Raw genomic sequence first — 18,639 nt, forward strand, 5'->3', positions numbered from 1 at the left:
CTGATTTTGACATAAGTGTATAGGGGTAGCTGGCTGAAACTGGCCCGCGATACCGTGTTTCGCGGGATGACGACCAAGTGAGATTTTTCGGAAACATAGTGACGTTTATAAGTCACTATAGTGCTGTCACCATGCACTAGCGTCCTTAACCAACTTCCCGTATCCTCTATTGGCACAATTCTCGTATAGAGAATGTTTTGCATTCATGTTACCTACCATTATGGATGTTCTGAGTAGCCTCAGTTTGTTTGATATCTTTTTTTAAATCCGCGTTTACAAAATCTATTCAGATATTAGTAACTGTTGGCCCCATATCCTGCTCTCTGCACTATCCCTCACACTCGTGCTGTCATTCCGGAGGCGCGGATTTTTTCTAGATTGCTATTGGGATATGAATTGCTTTAATTTAGTACCCGTTGTTATCCAAATAAAAGTTTCAAGCCTTAGGTCTGTTAGTGATTGCTTCGAACCGCTGGCACAGCACGAAATGAACGGTGCCTACGTTCGGTTTCAAGCCTGCAGTATCCCATATGTACGTAAGTTTATTAGGCAAACACATAACTATATGGCTGTTACGGGGACATCAGCTCTAACCACAGCATGAGCGCTCCTGGCGAACGTTAACCATTCAGGTCACACGTTATCTTCTGCTGTTCATTTGAAAGCATTGATCCTAAGTGTATATTCTGGAATACTTCAGGGCCGGGCACCTTCACCATTTTGGAAGATTTCGCAGGCTCAGTACTGAAAGGATGAAGTTGCCTGCAGTTTGTATACTTAATCTTTGGGCTATTGCCCTTATTATATGACCCCTTATCTCACAATGATATTATATAGCTTGTAACCTCTGCCCTTGCGGTTGGTATCCTTTGAGATTCTGTTTCAGACTAATGAATTACGACATTATAGTTGTTAGTTTTTGTGTTTTTAAGGTGACTGGAAAGAAACTCAGACGTATTTCAATGTTGTTATATGCTTGTCCTTAGAAACAAATGCCACGTGTTTCGCTTTTTCCAGTCGAGCTATTTTCATCTATATCTCTTGATAAAGGGCGATAACTCCTGACCACTTCATACACAACCTTCAATAACTTCGGTAATCCGTACATGCGAATTCCATCGCTAGGTGCACCTAAATCTCGATCTGGCTCTTAACAGTCATGCGCCTATGAGTGCGTTCGTTCATTCTGCTTATATCTATTATATAGATCCACAGAGCTAGTACACATTGAAGATCGTCATTTAGCTTGAACTTGTTAACACCAACGGTTTTCAGCTCTGCATTCGATTCCTATACCCCTCTGACCGCTTCGTGAATTTGTTCGTGAAGAAAAAAACTGTATGATATGTATTTCAAGCTATCGCTGTGCTTGTCCTTTCATTTATTCTTGGTTTTAGCCTCTGTTTCTGTCTGGTCCCTAGGCCAGCGTGGATGACCTAATTATCTAGGGAATTTAAATAGACTGTGCTGTTTGCAACGCGGTTCTAATTCTAAGGTAGGCTCAAAATTATATTTGTTGCTCAGCAAAATAGGTGCGAACAGTAACGTCGTAGTCGATCAACCAGTTGAGTATTTCGAGCCAGACCTCGAGTGTCATGCAACAACAGCCTTTAGAACATGAAATCACTGAGCAGTTTTGATTAAATTATTTAATTAAGATTAATTAATATATGAAATCTTCGTGATTCATTATTATGCCGGAGAAGGTTACACGTTTCACTTAACTATAGAAACCCAAACCTAACTCTTACTAATAAATGCACTCTTAAAAGATCTTTTCTCTGTGTCTGCACACTTTGGGCGCCTTTCACCTTACCTAGTTCTTTCTTGTCTGCTAGCATTTTTAAGAATCTTCTGAAATGTATCTTTTTGTACATCTGAACGTGTTGACATTGCTTGATTTCCTATTATGTTTATAAGATCATCATCAGTTGGACGGAGCAGAATCTGCTGGAACACTTTTGGCCGGTAAAATTCCTGGGAAGTGTCTTCCAGTTGGTTAAGTTATTAGAATTATATGAGGAGAGCAACATGGTTTATACGCGAACCATTCCCAAACTTCTGATTTGTAAATCTGCTCAGATCATTCGGTCTAGTTAGTAGCAACTGTATATTCCTCAAGCCTTTAGTGACTGTGCTTAAAAGCTATATCGTTATGCCACAGTTTAGAGGCAGCGACGCGTATTTGATATGATCTGTTAGTCACTATCAATAAAATACCGATTATAACCAGAATTTAATTCTTTCTTCTAGTCTGGGTAGCCACGTTCTGGCTACTGATATGAGGAGGAACTGATTCATCTTCGAATCTATCAGTCACTTCACATTACACTATTTATGGCATCGTGTGAAGAGTAAAAGTATTTTCAAATCCAGAACAGAATCCGAAGTTGCTTTTACTTGTTAGCTTGATGTGCAAGTGGTGTGGTACGCTTTGCCAGACCACCTCCAATAAAATGACCTTCTTCATTCTTTGGCTGAAAGGGCGGTCAGCCGAAAATTTCAGTAAAAACAGTGTTATTCAAAGACTAAATTGCAGTTACTATGAATCGTTCGTATTTGTTTCTTCTATCAAGGAATGGCATTCTCGTCATTATTTCTCAACCGAGTGCGAGTGGAAATTAAAGGCTTACCACGAAGATCGTACTAAGTGATTAGTCGAAATTCTTCAAACGGTCTGGAATCACTACATGCTTTCGATTGTCGTAGTCAGTTCCATTTACTCACAGCCGTATTCGCAGAGAGTCAAATTTAGTAGGTTAGGCTAGGTTAGGTTAGGTTAGGTTAGGTATTCAGCTAATTGAAGTAATCTGCGGCGTAGAGCTCTGGAACAGAATTTGTCCAACGATAAAGTGTCCAATTAGCTCGAATTATATCGAACAGAATTAATCTAATGAGAATTATAAATGTTGTCACTTCGCAGTTAATTCTTCATACGTTTAGAAATTTTTTTTTGCGACACTCGAAGTGTTGTCGTTATTGCGCGGCGTTCGATGGCCCCATCGGGTAGATACTTTAAAGCGGTGATAATAATTGATATCAAATCGTGTTCTACGACAGCTTACCTTGCCCATTTTCCACCACAAAAAAATGGAACTCCTATTGAGCTCGTAGCTTTAGTGTTACTTTGCCGATGCTGATTCTCTAGTTCAAATTCGATACGTTCATCGAAAGGCATGGTTACCGCTTCATTCGACAGGTGTCATATACATTTGACGCATGTTACATAAAAGAATTAACTTTGTGTGAGGAACCATATGCCATTTGGCCTTCGGTGTTAACATGCTTGCTTTTGTCCAAAAAGCGGTGGACAAAGTTTTACCTCACCGATGACACGTTGGCTCCGCGTAGTAAGTTTTCATTCAATTATCTTTATTGTTAGTCATCATACTCTTAGCTGATATGTGACGTAAATATGTTATAACAACGCAGTGAACTGGTATAGTGTTGTTTTAAGCATGGCAACCTCAGCTGGATAAGGATAGGCCTCATCAATACGCCTTCCGGGCTCAAATGGTACTGTGCCTTTTCGGCATTTTTAATAAGGTATCCGCATATTCCATTTTCAAGTAAAATCAGTAGCCTGCATACACTGAAATTTTAGATTGACAAGACTCGATAGCCACAGGCATCCTGTATTTCGGCATCGTAGTAGATAAGTAACCTATAAAATTGCATTCCGTAGAGTTACAGAATTCTGTTAAAAGACAAAGTTTTATAATATGATACGCATGAATTGTGCGAAATAACGTTCGACTGCCCGAGTACAAAAGTCGAGTCTTCGGCTGTGGATTGTCACTCTAGATCTTGCTATTTCAACCTCAGTGGACGCCATCAAACTGTGAGCTATTAAATAGAAGTAATTATGAAGCCCTCGTTTTTTAGGTTGGAAATTGAAAAGAATACTTACGATTTTTTTTTTTTTTCGTTTTTATCTTGTTGAGGCGCGCTAAATAAAGAGAACACTCACTTTTGATAAAACGCTCCCTTTGATCAAGCGGCTATTCGGGTCTGTCAGTGCTTAATAGTTACTGGACAATGACATATAGTATTGAAGGATATGGTCGAAAGTAAGTGCAAGTATGCGTCGCCGAATCCTATGTGAGTCATAAATTGTTAACCTGTAAGTTTTAGAGTAGCATCTTGTCAAAAAGGACGCACAGAAACTCATTATATATATTGTGTATTGAATCATATGATGTGCTGCTATGACAATATACTGATGGGATAGTCTGTGTATTATGTTTGTGGGACTGGACTATTGAGTAATTGAAGAGTACTGTTTTCCTCAAAAACAACCAAGCTACAGATTTTAAGTGTTCTTTATTTCCCATTTCTCAATGACCTGCGGAAGTAGGATAGGATGGAGTTTGCACACCAGGATGCCCCTGAAACATTAAAGATAGCACATGGCGACCCTTGCTGCCTTACCATGTTTGCCGTGTTATATGCTTCTTTAGTGCAAAATTTTCCTAGGCAGGAGCACATAGACAGTGAAGAGCCCCACATAAATAATAATTTAGAGGAGCAAAGGCAAGGAGAAGCTCGACCTTGAGTCTGGACCAAGAGTTTTGCTCTTTTGGGGCTACCGTGTAGCGGCTATACTGAATAGAACATTAGGTCATCGGAGTCGTGAAAATAGGAGTACAGAAACAAATATAGTTGCGTTTTTACTGTATCAAAGAAATATCGACAGAACTTCTGTCTTTTACAGAAGAGATCCACGTATCGCTTATGTCGGTCTACTCACTTGCTTATCTCCTATTCACACATTGTATTTTAATGCAACAAAACGTTCGCTTAGCAGTTTGCGAACGCTTTAAGCAAGTGCTTTTCGGTCATGGTTCGTTTCTTTAAAGATGAAAAAATGGAGCACTAAAGATACAACGTACAGGTGGTGCTAAGGCTGCATAAACATTTTGGGAAGCAGGATGCAAGTTGAAACAGACCAGACGCAATGTCACATCTGCCTGAATATTGCTTCAAAAGCGAAAGCCGCAGGATGCTGATCAAGAACTGTTCAATAAAATAGACTATTACTAAATGTTATCAAATAGTTTCACCTTTCCAAGGTCAATCGCGCGACACCAAAACGAGAGACAGGTTCCGGCATATGAAACCTCTTTTATTTACAATTGGGTACCCTACGTGACGAAACATTTTAAAATGGCTGACAAGCACCGTAATGTAAAAAACTGATATTGCATATCAGCGTATTCTAATGAACCTAGCATGTGATTATTTACGTACTCCAAGAAGATAGGCTCGTCTCGTATATCCTCCAAAGCAAGTCTAAAAGACCGTAGACTGACTACCGGAAATTACGCTTTGCTGTTGACTCGAGGGCTGTGTTCGAGGGCAGGGCAGAAAACCTGTCAAGAAGGATCGCTTGAGTATTCGATTGAAACTAGTTCGTTTTCCTTGGATAAAAAAAGTCGGAAAGTTGGACCGTTGAAAACTGGGGAAGAAGTCTGTTTCTCAGACGAATCTTATATTGATATTCACGAATGAAACACCCATCATGTCTTCCGGCGTATCGGCGATTTTCCGAAAGCCGCGTCATGATGAAAATTAAGCATACATTTTAAGTATTATTCATCTATTTTGTGGCAAAACCATTGGCGCGATACATTTTGCAAAGGGAACAGTAGGACAGCAGAAATTATCGAGAACAGGATATTGCCCTATGTACGGAAGCAGTTCCCTGGTAGTGACTATGTCTTCATGGATGGACAATGGAGTCCCTTGTCACAAAGCTTCGAATATCTTTGGGCTACTCGTTGTTAAGGACGTTCAAGTGCTGTTGTGGCCTGCTAAATCGACAGATCATAATCTCACAGAGAGCACCTCAAAGCTCACGGGTTCGTAAAGGGCAGTAAGAACTACTGTTTCGGGTCTCCGAGGAAAAACTATTATTTATATAGTTCCAGTCATCGCCCCAAAGAGTGGCGGCAGTTACGGTGCTGTAAGTCTCGGAATCATACCACATCGTTTGTTAGTAGTCTGAACATTTTTCTGATGTTTGATCGACTTGTAAGGCACCGGAAGCACATTAATGCCGCTTTTATGAGACAAAAATAGAAAAAAAAAATATCTTGCTCTGTATAGCGTAATTGATTTTGTTGAAACTGTTGAATTTGAGTTTATTTGATTCAGTATCGCTGAGGAAGACTATTTTTGGGACAACTACGGTCGACACTTCGAAATTGGTATTCCTATTTCCTATACACAATAATAGAATTACAACATTCACCTACATCCACTTATTTAGCTATAATTTGGTTACTATAACTACATGTAATTACTTTAGATACGACGACGATGGATAAAATAAGCGGTCTTTGAAGGCTTGTTGTCAATTGTTTCCCACGGCGAACAATCTATGCCAATAAATTGCTACAAAATCGCTAATAAAAACCGTTTTTGTCGCAGGCACAATTACAATGTCAATGTTTCTTTATCTACAATGGCTACAATTTGACCGCTAACAGAACATAAGTAACCTCAAGTAATGACTTTAACAAAGATAGATCTGAAGTTGAAGGATTTATACGGACTATAAACAGCAATAAGGATTTGGGTTGATCATGTCAGTGATGTCCTTATTTAAAATTCGTTTCCACAGATCTGCATATTTAGTTAGTCCATTTGTGGCTATTCATTCCTTTTGTATTGAATAATATTAGCGAATTTCTCAATACAAGATCTAATGCAAAGCTAATATCTGGGCTTCTCAGGTAAAAGGTAGCGGTCCACAACAATGGACAGTGTATCTACAAGGAAGTAGACTCTTTGTTTTGTGATTTTGGTTAATGAATATTGGTAGTACGAGGTGAATTGAAAACTTCGGGGAAGCGTTGGAACAGGTAAACTATTTGAATGTTCGATGTTCGTTAACCAATAGCCTACTTTTTTTCTTTACTCATTACTGCAAACGGCCTAGTTAGAACAGAACGTTTATCCTTTTCTGCTCATTAACGAAATATTAAAAATACGGTGTCGCAAATACATCAATCATGTAGGCAAAATTAGATTTTGTTTCACCAAAATCGGATTTCGCAGAAATTCGAAATTGGTTCAGCAAGTTACTAGTTTGGATGCCGTTTTAAACTGATGCGGCTCGTCCGGCCAAAAGTCGCTAGCCGGAATGACGCTTACTGTTACTTGACTGGCCATATATATATTGAACTTAATCTATTGAGCCGATATTACAGCCCTAGTTGATTTTCTAGTGCACCTCTTCTTGATTGTTTGTGGCATAAGTACGTCGACACAACGAGCAAAAGCGCCTGGCTAGCTCCTCGTTGAAGAAGCTTGCCAACAAGAAAATCTGTCTTGCATACAATATTTTCTATGGGATTCAGTTTGTGTTCAATATACCAGTCTTATTACTGATAGAGTGCAGCTACTCAAAAAGTAAATACGTGTACCGAGGAGCAGAAAAGAAACATTGCGGATTTGTAGTACTATCTTTGCGGTAGAAACTTTGGATTAGCAGGACAAGGATAAGGTGAATTAGCAGACGTTCGAAGCATTGAACAGACTTTTCACTACAGAACAGCGCTTAAACTCTAACCCTTTTTTTACGGTGGACATTCAATTACTGTAGTATAGATAGGGGTTATAAACACGAGATCCCAAACTTTTCCTTTCCGCAGTTTCGTATGACTAGTAAGAAACATTAGCCTGGTTCGCTGCAAGCAAGAAAATCCATAGCCTTTGTACAAATACAGACGTAAATAAATCGTATACCAAACATTAATCACAGGCATTGTATATCGCTTTTTATTCGTAGAATTTGATATTAATGAGGTTATTTGTTTTTTTTTTTGCAGAAAAACTTCCATGTTTCGAAACTTTCGGGCTCTCAAATGGCGCACATTAAATTTGAGGTAGTTTGCTAGTTGGTAACTTCAACGTACGACGTAAGTTTTCGTAGGTCAAGACTTCGTCCCTGTATGCTGTTGCACATTTTTATAGCACGAAGGAAAATATTAATCGACAACGTGCTATGCATTGATTCCCACCACGCCTCGGGTGTGTCCGGATACCTACATGTCTTCGTCAATTTTGCAAGGGGAAACAGCTCGATACAATAGAGAAGTAACTCTACTGAAATCGAAGGCAACGCTTCAAGATGGTATGTATCGGCTGGAGTGAACTGCTCAAGCAAGAAACAATTCCAGAACAAGCAACTGTTGGACTGCCTGTAAAGTTAGGTCAAATCAAATTCGGCCTTAGGTTAACAATCCAGTTTCTCGTACTTTGATCTGGATATTGAGTCTTATGCAAAATTGTTTACTAGCTATAACGTACTAAATTCATCCGTAACATCCGAAGTCGCATCAACGAAGCTAGCGGTTCTGTGAAGGCTGTAGGCTGACTAGTGTTTCTCTGGGCCAGGCACAGGAATTGACGAAACGTCACATGGGCAGTGAAACCGCCTTTAAACTTCTAAGAGCTAGTATCGACAAGCCCGTCAAATTACTCAACACGGTAGGAGAACAGATAACTGACATAAACAGGAAGACAGCCTTTTGAAAAGCATGTACACGGTGCCGAACACGATCCATGAACAGTGCCATCGTAACCTGCTATACTGCATCAACAAGCGTATCCGATGCACAAGGCACTGGAAGTGGAATGCCGTATGTTGAAGGAATAGCTTCAGTCGAACGAGGCGGCAGGGTTGGACCTAATCCGCGATGAACATTTGAAGTGTGTTTGACTTGATATGCTTGCTTACAACAGGGAACGTTTACTAGCAAGCTGGAGTGTCGTCCTACAAAATGTCACATTTAGAGGAAAAGCGATCTGTGCAACTAACTCATCTTCATCAAAAAAAAAGCTGCCAGTCCCGAATTTTTGACTCATCTAGCCACACGCCGGCCGATGACGTTGCTAGAAGTATTAGGTGTCCCGGGCTGAAGAAGTTTCGGGCAGGACCATCAGCACTGTGTTATATAGCGCTTCAGAAGGCACATCGTACCTGCTTCAAGCCAGAAGCAGCGCTCTTTGCTTCGCTCGTGGATTTTAAGCCAGCGTTTGATATAAGTGTCAGAAATATTATCTTAGTAAAGCTTGCAGGATGTGGAATTACACAAAACATACTGCATTTGATCAGAACGATACTGCAAGAGAACTTGAGAGAGTGTATAGAGAACTACTCTGTATAGAGTAGTTCTGCTAGAATATCCTGTCAACTGGCGTTGCACAATAATAACTCAAGACCACTGTTGTTTGCGCCGGCATTGTATAATCCGTAGTTTTGTGTTTAAGATACGAGATGCTAGTTAGCTAAAGATTTTGCTTTATACTGGTCATCTTATCGTCTTTAAATCTAGCCGATTTGTTTTCCAGGAAGTTTTCACAAAGCTGGCGATGTACGTGGAGAAGCTTGGATTATTGATTAACAGACAAAACAGAGACCATTAAGTTCCGCCATTGTGGCCGCCTTGCTGCATTATATATGATGAACATGAATAGCTTTGAATCTCTAGGAATGATCTTGCCTTCAGTCGCTTAGACCTCGTACGTTCCAAGACAAGTGCACTTGTCTCGAAATCAGGGCCTCACCCCTTGCCTCTCATGGAATCAGTTTTCAATGACACTATCCATCAACAGGAAGACTAGACGGAATCAATGTTTTCAAAGCGTGGGGTTACATAGTTCACTACCGCGCGGATATGTGTATCTTCTGAGAGGAACGTCCCTGTTTGTAGAAAATCTTTGACACAAATTCAACATAAATCCCTATTTTTGTTTCACAAAGGCGATGAAGTGTTAAGTGGACTGAGGCAGCCGACACAGTTACACGTTTTGCAGCACATGAAGTTCATCATCACATCCTTTGCGCGATAGCAGGCTTTTATTCGCCAGGTGCAGTACGTCTTAAGTACCATATGGCCTGGTATGTGGCAATACCCGGACTAGGCAGTCTCACTGATCAAGCACACCAGTCGTACGATTTTGTGATCCTGAAATTTTCAAGTTTTAACTTTAGGGCTTTGGTGTATTGAACTCTAAAATGTCTGATAATATTATATTCAAATTCATCTATCCACACACAATTCAACTGCAAGTTAAGTATGTGTTGTTTATAAAACACAAATAAATATTGAACTATCACATAATACAAACCATTTTTGTATTCAACTGTCCGTATCTTCATACATAAAATGCAAGACCCGTATCATAACGGGAGCCATTTATTATGTTGGCATGGCAATCTCTTACCAATACTTTTATAGTGGTGTCCTAATTTACCTGAAAATTTGCTGAAATACCACATATTTTTCACGCACTTCGTTTCTGTTCTTTCATAAAATCGCCACTGTCGCTATCGGTGTTTAGTAGGCTGATTGGAATCACATCACCTCTAGTTTATCTCGCTTTTCAGCATACCAGATGACTTCCTGTTTCGCTAAATAATTCCAACGCTTTTCAAAAACTATCAAAATTACGTTGTTTTTCCCAATAGTAAATTTTACATTTAACCTTGAAAAATGTAGCGTTGTATTTCGTCTGCTACTTAACTGACAAATTTGTCGCCTTCGAACATTTACCGGCTGATTTTCGTACGAGCCACACCGACGCTGAAGTGATCCAGCCGGGTACGCATTTGCTGCCTAATTACGATGTTTTCACAAGGGGGCGGTTTCGTTTTTAAGTATGGCCTCTTCCATTCGATTATTTAGCTCATATACAGAGTTTTTACAATTAATCATCACATTGAATCATATAATATAAGTTAACTAAGTGTACCGAGTACAATTTTGATTTTATTGTGCTTCATAGAGATCTCCAACAGTAGCATTAAACTAGTCATCACTACAACAGCCTTTCAACTGTCGTTAACCACTTTCATAATATCGAGATGCTAATTGTTGTTAGAACGAGCTTTGCCTCTAAGGTTTTACGTCTTCGTCAACTCGGTAGAGGTGTGAATGTGGGTGGGTGTGGGTGGGTGTGTACCGTTGTAGCATTTTTGCTGCAATCGCCCGAAGTGCGTGTTTGATAGTGGTATTATTCAACGTCAAGAAAAAAAAGTTTCATAAACGAGATGATAAGAAAAAAGTTAGTAGAAGTGGTTTGATAGTGTCTTTCCAGCTAGGTATACTATTCCTACTATGTGTTTTCTACAGGATAAGCCATACGTTTATTTGAATAAGAGTTAAAACCTCAGATGCCTAGCAAGCTCTCCCCCAAGGAATATGGGGAAGTACTTTCGACACAGAACAATGTTAAGGCTGAGATTACTAAGAGCACCAATAGTACTGCATCTGGCGACTCCAGCGGCGGCGGCGGCAAAGTGCCACTAGATTGCAACGGCGTCGTGAGTAGTAGCGGCAAGCCATGTATTAAGGAAGAACCGAATATTAATGAGGACGACGAATCAACGAAGGACAACGACGTCAAAGTGGTTGCCGTGTCTACAAATACCAGGAGCGGACGTATTAGTATGAGGCTACGCTTAAAGAAGGAGAAGGTTGATACCTCGCCGTCTCCACCACAAACAAAGAGGTCTCGACGTTCCGCGGCAAAGGGAAACAAAGCAGCGACGACTTCCCGTACTGATGAACCTATAGAAGTAGGGTCGACAGAAATTAAAGTTGAAACCTCAGATGATGCGGCGGCAACGACCGAAAATAATGAACTTGTATCGGATGTCGTTCAAGTAGATATTCTTGATGAAGAAAATAGACGAGGTTTACCTCAGAAAGAAGCTTCTAGAGGACATCATAACCCGACAACGAACAAGACATCATCTTCACGGGGGAAGGGGACTAAGAACGCCACTTGTACTACCCCTACTGATAGGGATCGCGAAAATAGTGAGTCGGAAGACCTGGATGAAATCGACAAAGATGATCCCCCATGGAAACCATCGGTAGAAAGAAGAAGACCTGAGTCTAACGTAGACAGGAATTTGGACCAAGCGGTAGAAGGCTTGATAAAAGACTACAGTGTAATAGATGAAAGCTCAGTCCAGCAAAGCCAAGCATGCTTTCCATCGCCCCAAGCGAGCTCTTCATTGACAAGCGACGTCTGTTCATCTACCAGAGATTCTATTCCACCGCAACAAGAACACGTTTCGCTGGAGTTCGAAGGTATTGTCGCTGTGCCAGTTGAATCCACAAAATGTATCCTCTGTATGGCACTTTTCAAGACAACGGGCGAACTCAAAGCCCATATGGAAATCGTACATGCGAAAGGCCGAAGACAAGCAAAGACTCGTGTCACCCCCGTCGAGGAAACAGATTCGCGGAAAAAAGCTCCGACGCCACTCGTAAGGTAGTCCATTTTGCTATTAGCTTACATCCCTCATAGGCTTCTAACGAACGACGTGCTGGGTCGGAAAACTTCGTCCATTATTTGAATCTTAGCTTATATACACTAGGTATATTTTTCTAAAACAGATAAAGGCGTGTGCATTTGTAGTTAATTATCTCGTTTAATTTCCTCGGGCGAGTCTAGGGAGGGTGCAGAAGCTAAACCTCGTCGTAGAAAGCCACGTCAGGCAGGGAACCTTGGTCATCACGAATGTCATTTCTGCCACAAGAGATTTCAACAAATGGGTCACCTACGAAATCACGTTAGATTACATACAGGTATTGTGCTAGATCTGATACGTTTAACAGCTCTAACCGTTTTATTGTGCAAGCAACTTCTTATTCGGCAACGTTATAACGATACATTGTTGTTATTGAATTGCTTAACGCTGATTGACATTAGTAATTTACTTATTATTTCTGATCAGGCAATTGACCATCTTGCAGTAATCCGTAGTTAAAATCGTCCATCCAGGCAGCAGTCTCAATTATTTCGCGAACTCTTTTTTTAAGGCGAGAGACCGTTTGTCTGCGATATGTGCGGAAAGGAGTTCTCTCAGTCAGGTCACTTAGTATCGCATATCAATTCTCATACTAATACGAGGCCATACGAGTGTCAATACTGTCAAAAGCGTTTCACTCAAAGTGGACACTTACGAAACCACGAACGTCTTCATCTAGGTGGGTTACTATGTTAGGCTATGAGGAACGATATTGTTATAGGTCCTAGCTAGCCAGCAGATGTCTGTCTAATAAGTTAATTACTGTTACTAATTAGTGCGCCAATTTAGCAAAAAATATATCACCACAATAAAATTATACTTAGATTTTTACATTGATTTCAGTTTGTCGCTTAGCGATTCTTGCCATATTACAAGCAACAAGTGGCTTGAGCTTGTGGCGGAAAAGATTTTAACGAAAAATGGTAATTTATAGGAAGTGAGGAGCTAAACGAAAACGCAAAAACAAGTAGTAACAATGTGTAGCCTTCTGTGAAAGATCTAATAACCGTTTAGCGTGCATAATGTAAAATTAGGTGTTCGACCATATCAGTGTGCACAATGTGGGAAATCGTTTACGCAGTCTGGGCACCTCGTAAATCATTTGCGTCTACATGATGGTGAAAAGCCGTTCGGGTGTCCGTTTTGTGGGAAGCGATTTACTCAGTCTGGTCATCTGTCTACCCACGTGAAAACACATAATGAAGGACGTGGCCATGAGTGCAATATATGCTTCAAACGATTTGCTCAGGTGAGCTCGTTGGATCATTGCCGTTCGTCTGAGCACTGCTTTTTGTTCTGAAATATCTTCAACCTCGTTTTAACTATTTTACGTCTTTTTCTGCCGTTTGAAGTTCCTATGGCTATTATTTATATTAAATTAAAATAAGAGAAAACGCACATTACGACATCCTACGATAGGATAGGACAGAACTAAGTCATCGTGGATGATGAATAGTGACGTAGCGCTAGAAACAATGATTACATATTCCCCAACAGGAGCTGAAGCAGCGTTTTTTGACCTTTATACAGGCAAGTCACCTCGAGGAACACAGTCGAATCCATAGCGATTTACGCACTTACGTCTGCGCATTCACTGCATGCTCAGCACGGTTTTCAACCGGAGCGCTGCTTAGCGTGCACGTACAGTTACACGAACAAACCGGACAGCATGTTGAAAAGCGGGGCCGGACTCGTGAACGTCAAAATTGTCCTCCAGCCACAAGCGCCCCGCAGTCGTATCTTCCAGATAACATCACACCATTGGTAATGGAAAATATTATTCCACCTTTGAGAAACGTATTGGATTTATTAGACGATTGAATTGTTAGACGATGACTGCAAAAGTACTATAATATCGATGACGAAACCTTTCTGGTAAAGTAACGTAAGAAATACATGCGATTTATTTTGAGTAGGTTCGGCACCCAGTCATTGTTCGTGTTGGTCGTGATCACGTCGATAACGATGAGGTAATAATGCCACTATGTGTTGTTTATGCTGGTGGGCCAAAGGACCGCGTTTTTTTTTACAAAGCTATTCTCGCTGCGTCACTCGTTTGAAGAGTCTCTCCTAATATAGTAACGTTTTTTCTACAGACGTATTAACGTTTCAGTTGTTACTTTCCCAGCAGGAGGATAGGGGGCGCATGTCGTTTGTGAGCGGTAATGAGGACGCTGCGTTCGTTCAAGCCGTCATGGCTCCAGGTGTCGAAGTTGAGCTGTTGGGTGAACAAGTCGAACTTTAGTTAGTGGGTGGAACTAGCTTATACTTTTATCAAGCAGAAGCGGCAGTAGCTGATGTTCGGACGGCTCCGAAGATTTTTTCGGCAGTTACCAACATTCAGTTGCTCAATTCGGTGCAAATCTTAGAGCTCGTGGTTGTATAGAGCGCAATACTATAGCGGCATATAGTTTTACGTATTTTTATTGTAATAAAACAGATGGATTTGAGCTTACATATCATCTCGATTCTGATTGATGTCGAAAAGAAGCTATTCCTATTTCCGGAGAATAATAAACTCTTGCGTACGTAAATCGTAAGACGACAATCAGCGTTTGTAACCATTATACAGTTGCATATTCTGTCCGTAATGTGAAACAATTAACTGTTTGATTTTCATTGGGACATACAGGAGCAAATACCTTTTACTCAGTGAGTGTTTCTTTTGTATTCAAATGACCTAGATATTCGAAGGAATTATGTAACAGTCGGATTTGACATTTCCGAACTAGAGCCTTACTGCGTATGTCTCATCCGATGTAAGCGAGTTGCGGCAAAAAAACTGGTCTGTTCACCGTTTGTGGAGGTCATTTATGGGAGTCGTTGGTAGAGCAACGAGGTTGATCTTAGAAAAACTGAATCCAGTATGTTGGTCCAAGTGAATAAATAGTTTGCTTTCTGCAATATACTTAGTGCGATACGATTCTGTTCAAGAAACAAATCTGGATCGTGCCAAAAAAACATATATGTTATGACGGCAGCTGAACGAGCCGTAGTGTAATATGCAAGGTAACACAAGAGCTTTACTCTTATGTTCTTCAATATGTACATGCTGAAACTTACCATTTATTATTAACAAAAAAATGACCTACAACTCAATAATGCTTCAGTCGATGAAATATTAGAAATGACTTTTTTTTTTTTGTGAATTACTCTCACTGAAATAAATACATTTTTTATATTTAATCATACCGAATTTTTCTTATTTGCTTCTACCAGATTACGTATAAAAAATATTTTGCAGATCTTCCAAGTCAAACCTAGATTTAGAATAGGACATTGTTTCACGTAACTCTACTACCACACCGGAATTGCCCTTTCTTTCGATTTCGGAAAAGCATGCACCCCCATGAATTTAATGGGCCCGTTAGGGACCAATTGAATTCTTTTTCCTAGACTCAAAGTAGTAGGCACCGTTTGTCATTGAATGAGTTTAGGGACAAATGACACGTCCCATAGTGTGCAACACAATAGTACATGCTATGTACTAGGCAAATAAATTCAGCGTCGATTTTAGTTTTCTGGTAAATATGAGAGTAGATTTCCATATAACGTACGAGTATCGCGGAATATTCTCGGTTACAAGGTACACTTCGCTAGTGCAATTCTAGGCAGCGTCATGGTTGTTGATCCGGGAAAATCTATTTTACATAACCCAGTTCTGAAACAACAAACAAAAGCATTCACTTCATCAAATTAAATCTCATTCGTATTTACTGGAAGTAGTAAAAGATCAATAATACAGTATCTCAATATCAGAAGGCTATAGTTAATATGGTAGGGGTCTAATTGAGTTTACAAAATTTAAGACGACTATATTAAAAAATCACGCACGACAGCTATCACATTTGGAGCACCTTGCTGTACCTTCAGGTTTGCGGAAACCTAGTTTGTTGTAGAGAGCATCTTGAAACCTATACATGCCAAAGTGAATGACGATGTCTGTTTATCCGATCCCTTTCATTTCATTCAGCTGTTTCTCTCTCACCCACAAAGTAAAAAGAATCTCCCAATTGCTCACATTCGTTTTGAAGGCTTCCATTGCTGAGAGTTCAAAGTGAGGATGTAGGCTCTCAGACAACGGTGGCGAATCAGCTAGGAAATACGCGACCCAACTACGCGTCATTGTTTCTTCCCAGTGCTCTTTTGAATGAAAAAAACACTGCTTTGACAAGGTTTAATTAGCTTCCTTAAGGTCTTGGACGGTAAGATTTTTTTTTCCATACGTTGCAAGCGGAAATATGTGAAGTCGAGAACGGCTGCGAAGGATAACCAAGCTGATCGCCCATGTGGTGGATGTGCGCAGTAATAACTCATTCCCTTTGCGGAAACGAGCAACCTTAAGTACAAAAACAAGAGGTACAAGGTGTCAGTTGCCGCTATCCTGCCTTCTTGTTTAAGCTCTGTCGGCTCCATCTGGATGATTTAGGTGACATTTATCGTCAATACCAAATCTATGAATGCGGCACGGAGTCTGCCTTGACCTTGCTTGGAGTCTGTTCGACACTTATATCACGTGGTCCTCTGCATACAAAATGACTTTCTCGGTCCTCATATTTGATCAGGGAAGCTTTCCATCGAGATGGGAACAAGAGTGAGGTTAGCGTTTCCCTGAGCCAGGCCAGTTGCCACTGTGAAAGGCGAGAGTTCGGCGATATCGATGGTTACTGCAAGATAGCAGCGAGAACGTTAGGTACGCCTACATCGCCTTGGTCACCTCGAAATCTGCCTCTGTATTAGAGTAAATCGACACTCGGGCTATAAGATATGGGAGTAAGTACAATTTCAAAGGAAAGATCAGATTTTGAATTGTAGTGGTAATATGCCAATACCTATCCTAAAAAAACTACTTCAGGTAATATCACTGTGAATTCTCACAAACTTTGCATTTTCGCTTGTTGAGATAGCTTCATACGGAACATATATGCCCTAGCCTCAAAAACATTCTGCCCTAATAATTAGGCTAATAATAATAAGAATAATAATAATTTTTTTGAACAAAATGTTGTTATAGTGATAAATCAGAAATCTGTAGGGTAGTTGACGTATCTTGTTTCTTTGTTTCAGTGGAAGAGTGTGTGGGGTTCCCCGCAATATGTCATTTTTTTCTATTGGAATGATTGTATAGGTGTACACGCAAGCAGTAAGTTACCTAGAAAATACTGACAAACTGCTAAAGCTTATAGCCTAAGCGGTATCCAAATCTGCGAAAAGCTACTGTGGGAAATAGATGTGGCTCTGTCTGTGGAAGCATTTACTCCAACTAGCATGATATAACGATCTTTCCCCATTTCTAGTTAAACGGGGATAGTATCTTTTTCAAATTCTTGGATAAATAATGACGCTAAATATTGCTATCATTTCGTTCGGACCATCGAATATTAAAAACTAATATATATCTATATATATATAATCAGTTGGCGGCATTTGAAGCGGAACCCTTAGTTTTCAAGGGTCTTACAAATATACTAAGCAGCTGTAGAAACTTAAGCGGAGTTCTTGATAAAAGCAGGCCTGTTTTGTCGAATAGATTGCATACGATCCACAACTATGCAGATGAAGAAGTTTCTAATAGGTGAGCCTGATACGTACAGCGAAACTCACGAAAGACAATCGAAGTATTTTTTAATTTGGCGTATCGGCAAGATGAAAACGTCCGGCAGCGTGAATCAAAACGTTGCGTCCACGTTGCCAGTGACGGGTAACCGTGGGGGTTGATTTTTCAATCGAACACGTTGACAAGTAGTAAATTTTTCCTATGCGTTTACTTTGTTCTCAGAAGGAGCTGTACGTCTGATGCCGCTAAGATATGTGATCTTTAAATTCTGCTTTATGCTATATTTTAGAAGGCGTCGTCGCTTACGGTACATTTCAGCGGGCTAATGCCTGATTGCCTACATAGGAAGTACAACCGAAAAAAATAGATACAAACTTATACGTCTTGCCCAAGTAAATTAATTACGTATACCCGGTTATAAGATTCATCATAACTTTTGCAGTATTTGCGGAAGGACAAACTGTCCTCCAAGTGCGAAATTATAACCACGTAATGAACATGAAACAATTAACTCTACCTCCAAAGTTGTTTAGCACTATGGAACGTACTGTCGGCCTCTGAGGTGGATGCTGTTATGTTGCGCAGTTAAACACAGTAAGCCGCTGCTACTCGACCTGAATACAATGGACCGCGACAAGAGGTTTTTTAGTTCCGTCCTAATAACTACAGAGTTTTCTTTGATGCGACAAACGATCTGATAAATGACGCAAAGCTGATATCAAATACTTTTGTTATTATCGTTCGATTC

At 40.2% G+C, this 18,639-nt stretch overlaps 1 protein-coding gene and 1 long non-coding RNA gene across 2 annotated transcripts; both read left to right on the forward strand.

The window, feature by feature from the left end:
• Positions 1-3,438: 3,438 nt before the first annotated feature.
• Positions 3,439-10,139, forward strand: LOC111272948 (uncharacterized). Its single transcript, XR_002687796.2, has 3 exons — positions 3,439-3,516; positions 6,738-6,866; positions 7,836-10,139. It is a non-coding gene; the product is annotated as an uncharacterized LOC111272948 (long non-coding RNA).
• A 1,046-nt stretch (positions 10,140-11,185) lies between these two features.
• On the forward strand, positions 11,186-15,021 carry LOC111272949 (uncharacterized). Its single transcript, XM_022854631.2, has 7 exons — positions 11,186-12,294; positions 12,478-12,611; positions 12,846-13,013; positions 13,369-13,583; positions 13,865-14,098; positions 14,251-14,304; positions 14,463-15,021. The coding sequence occupies exons 1-7, from the start codon at positions 11,186-11,188 to the stop codon at positions 14,577-14,579; spliced, it is 2,031 nt and encodes a 676-aa protein (XP_022710366.2). The 3' UTR covers positions 14,580-15,021.
• The last annotated feature ends 3,618 nt before the right edge of the window (positions 15,022-18,639 follow it).

This window comes from Varroa jacobsoni, unplaced genomic scaffold (genome assembly GCF_002532875.2).
Source record: "Varroa jacobsoni isolate VJ856 unplaced genomic scaffold, vjacob_1.0 contig03958, whole genome shotgun sequence".
In the NCBI taxonomy this organism is placed as follows: Eukaryota; Metazoa; Arthropoda; class Arachnida; order Mesostigmata; family Varroidae; genus Varroa; species Varroa jacobsoni.